Consider the following 3,404-nt stretch of genomic DNA (forward strand, 5'->3'; position numbering starts at 1 on the left):
TTTTGCTCTGTAACTCTGTTCATAGACAAGATACAGTATTCCAAATAATACCGTTTTGTAGTACTCGTGGAGCTCTATCATATCTGATTAAGTTGGTTCGAAAACATTGATTCTGAAAGAAGTTATGGCAGGGCCCGCGAAGGCCCGGCAAAGGCCCGGATTACAGATATGATTTTTGCCCTCAATTTTTTTCTCAAATTTGAAATAAATACTTACCTTCGGAAGAAGTGCTGGGTTCAGAGTTCATCTTTGTTGACTTTTTGCAGGATTTTCGAACGTTTACGGGCTCTGAAATCAAGACAATTATTAATTAGTTAAATAATTGAATTTATTAACTTTAAAAGTTAATTGTAAAATTTATTTAATTCTGAATTAATTTTAAACTAAAAATTGAGATGAGAGCGACTATGCCAACTTTCAAAAAAGGTTTTGTGCGATAGAGCGCGTTTTAAAACTGAATAATGATATCGAAGGGTTTGAAGCTAAAAATAAAAGGTTAAAAAAGATAAATCGAAAGGATAAAATTAAAAACATATGCAGAAGAAAGGACCTGTCAGAGATAGAACAAAAAAGCAAAAAAAAAAGATACCACACGATATCAATACAAGCGAATTTTGTTGTACGCGTTGTGTCTGCGTCTCCTGTCCCTTGGAGGGGAAAACGTGGGGGGGGAGGCGTAGTGGTGACCCAACAACGGAGGGTGTTACACACATGTAATAATGAGGAAAAAGAGAAAAGGACAGATGGCAAGGAGGGGCAAGAATAAGAGGTTAGACACTAGAGCACTGTTGGGAAGGTCCCTGGAAGAAGGAAACCACAGATAAAATACACAGGTAAACTGCGAACCGACCCGTTACGGACTCTCCGCGTTCGCGCGCGGTTGAAATAGGAATCGTATGCGGACCGTAAGCGAACCGTTTCCAGCAAAACACAGCACATTATTGCGGGTTTCTTCGTATTCTGTCCGTTCGCGAACTCCGTATCCGATCCGACCGCGAATGATGAACAAACGGATCCGTACGCGATCTCAAATTGAATTCAGATTACACAGGTAAAGGGGGACTGCTGAAAAACTGCTAAATGACAGCTGAAGGGGCGCAAACTGGCGAATGACTGCTTGTCGGCAGCCGAAGAAGAACTGACTGGCCGTCGACGGTCCGTCGACGGACAGTCGGAACCCGTTGGAAAACAGACTTGAAGGTTTTGATTGGAAATAATTCAGAAAGCAATTTCTCATACCCAAACTAGATTATAAGAAATGATAGAAACTTATTTTCCTCAAATAGGACCACCTCAAAAAATAGGTTGTTGAACGACTGCTGAATGACAGTCGAAGAGGCGCTGACTGGTCAATTACCGGTGGTTGGCAGGCCAAATTTCAGCAGAATGGAAAATTTTGTTGAAAAAGACTTTTCTCTTGAAAAAGAATAAAAGCCATAGAGGGATCTGGAAATCTAAAAAATGTGTTATTAGAAGCACTTCTACGAAAATTAGAATCTGAGGCGCAATTGGTGAAAAACGGCTAAATGACAGTCGAAGAGGCGCTGACTGGTGGATGACGGCTGAAAAAAGAACGCTGTAAACTGAATTTCGAAATGTTCCTGGGTATTCATCTAAAAGCATATTTTCTTTTTTTTTGTTCATTTTTCTGTAACTCGAGTTGTAATTTCATGATAATAACTCTCCGTTCAAAGCACATGTTTTCGGTCATATTTTTCGAGTTTTCTGAAGATTTTCGACCAGAATTTGTTTTTCGAAAATGGTTGCACGATTTTTGTTTGAAATTTCTATTTTCTTTCTGGTTTTTTTAACAAAAATCTCGACAATTTGTTTTTAATTGCCGTTTTAACGGCGAGACTTGGAATATCAGTTCGCAACGACACTCCGAAATCCCGCCTGCGCCTTGTTTAGCGGCACAAGTCTTTACCAATTTTTCGTCTAATTTTCACAGTTTTTTCGCTTTTCGAAGTGTTTTCTCATTGAATTTCGGGATTTTTCGCTAAAATTGACCAATTGATGACTTTAAAAATAATTGAAATCATTCGCACACTTTCGTTTTGCGAGTTTATCGTCAAAAAATGCAAAAACTGCTGAAAAATCTTTTCGGCAAAAGTTTCGAAGATTTCGGCGGCTTTTGCTTCGGAGATTAACAAATACAGGGTTTCAGAAGTTTTTTCACGGTAAGATGGGTAAGTTTTCATACTCTGCGAAGCAAAAATCATCGAAATCTCCGAGCCTATCGCGTTATCGAATTTTCGCATCACCGACGCTTAGCAGGTTTCGCAAAGTTTGAGTTTTGCTTGTTTAGAGCTTCAAAATGAACAAGACTAGGTACTGATAGTGAGAATTTTGAATTTTCGATTTTTTTTTGGATTACTGTAGATTTTCAAAATAACCAAAATTTCTGGAATCTAGCCATGTTTGTACTCATTTCGAAGCTCTAAACGCGCCAAATTCAAAAATTTTAATTTCGAATGGATTTATTCGAAATAGACAGACATGTGAAGGAATCCAGAATTTTCCAAAAATCCAAAAATTTATAAAAACGATCTTAACTTTTTAAATTTTGATCAGATTTTGTCCAATTTGAGTTACTTGAATTTTGCCTGTTTATAGCTTCAAAATAAGCCTAAACAAGCCTAGGTTCTGAAAATTTAGAAATTTAGAGCAAAAATCATCGAAATCTCCGAGCCTATCGCGTTATCGAATTTTCGCATCACCGACGCTTAGCAGGTTTCGTTTCGTAAGTGTGAAGTTTTCAAAGTAACGACATATCAAAATTTGAGGATCTGTGTAGTTAAAAATATTTAAAAACTTTTTGTAGCTTTTGCGAAACTTCACACTTGCGAAGCGGCGCTCTTTTAAAGCACATGTTTTGAAAATTGCGCGTAGCTTGAAAACCTAAAGATTTTTTCCACCAAATATCAGTTTTCGTGCTCAAACTAATCCGTTTTTTACTTATTCGGAAAGAAACTTATAAAAATAGCGAAAAATACTGTTCAATGAGAGAAATGCTGAAAAGCGGAAGAAGTGGAAATCGAGAAACGAAGAAGGGAAAAAGAACGAAAGGAACGAAAAAAATCTTCGGATTTTTAAGTTTGAATTTTGCGAAAACACACAGAAAAAAAATCGAAGTTACCGTAAAACCTCTAATAGAACATCTCCTGAATATTTCGATTTTTTGATATTTTCACAATTTCGAATTTTAAGATTTTTGGAATTTTTTGAATTTCGAATTTTAAGATTTTTTGAATATTTTGATTTTTTGAAATTTTCACAATTTCGAATTTTAAGATTTTTGGAATTTTTTGAATTTCGAATTTTACGATTTTTTGAATATTTTGATTTTTTGATATTTTCACAATTTCGAATTTTAAGATTTTTGGAATTTTTTGAATTTCGAA

General features: G+C 36.0%; 1 protein-coding gene across 1 annotated transcript in view; it reads right to left on the bottom strand.

Annotated features, from left to right (window-relative positions):
• Window positions 1-3,404, bottom strand: part of CBG15828 — a gene marked incomplete at both ends in the record, with an annotated part of 11,391 nt that overhangs the window by 7,057 nt on the left and 930 nt on the right. The window contains one exon of the mRNA XM_045241443.1: window positions 217-247. Within this exon, the coding sequence (XP_045095824.1) occupies window positions 217-247 (31 nt within the window). The remainder of the gene's footprint in view (window positions 1-216; window positions 248-3,404) is intronic.

Source organism: Caenorhabditis briggsae, assembly GCF_000004555.2.
Source record: "Caenorhabditis briggsae complete genome, chrI, whole genome shotgun sequence".
Classification (NCBI taxonomy): Eukaryota; Metazoa; Nematoda; class Chromadorea; order Rhabditida; family Rhabditidae; genus Caenorhabditis; species Caenorhabditis briggsae.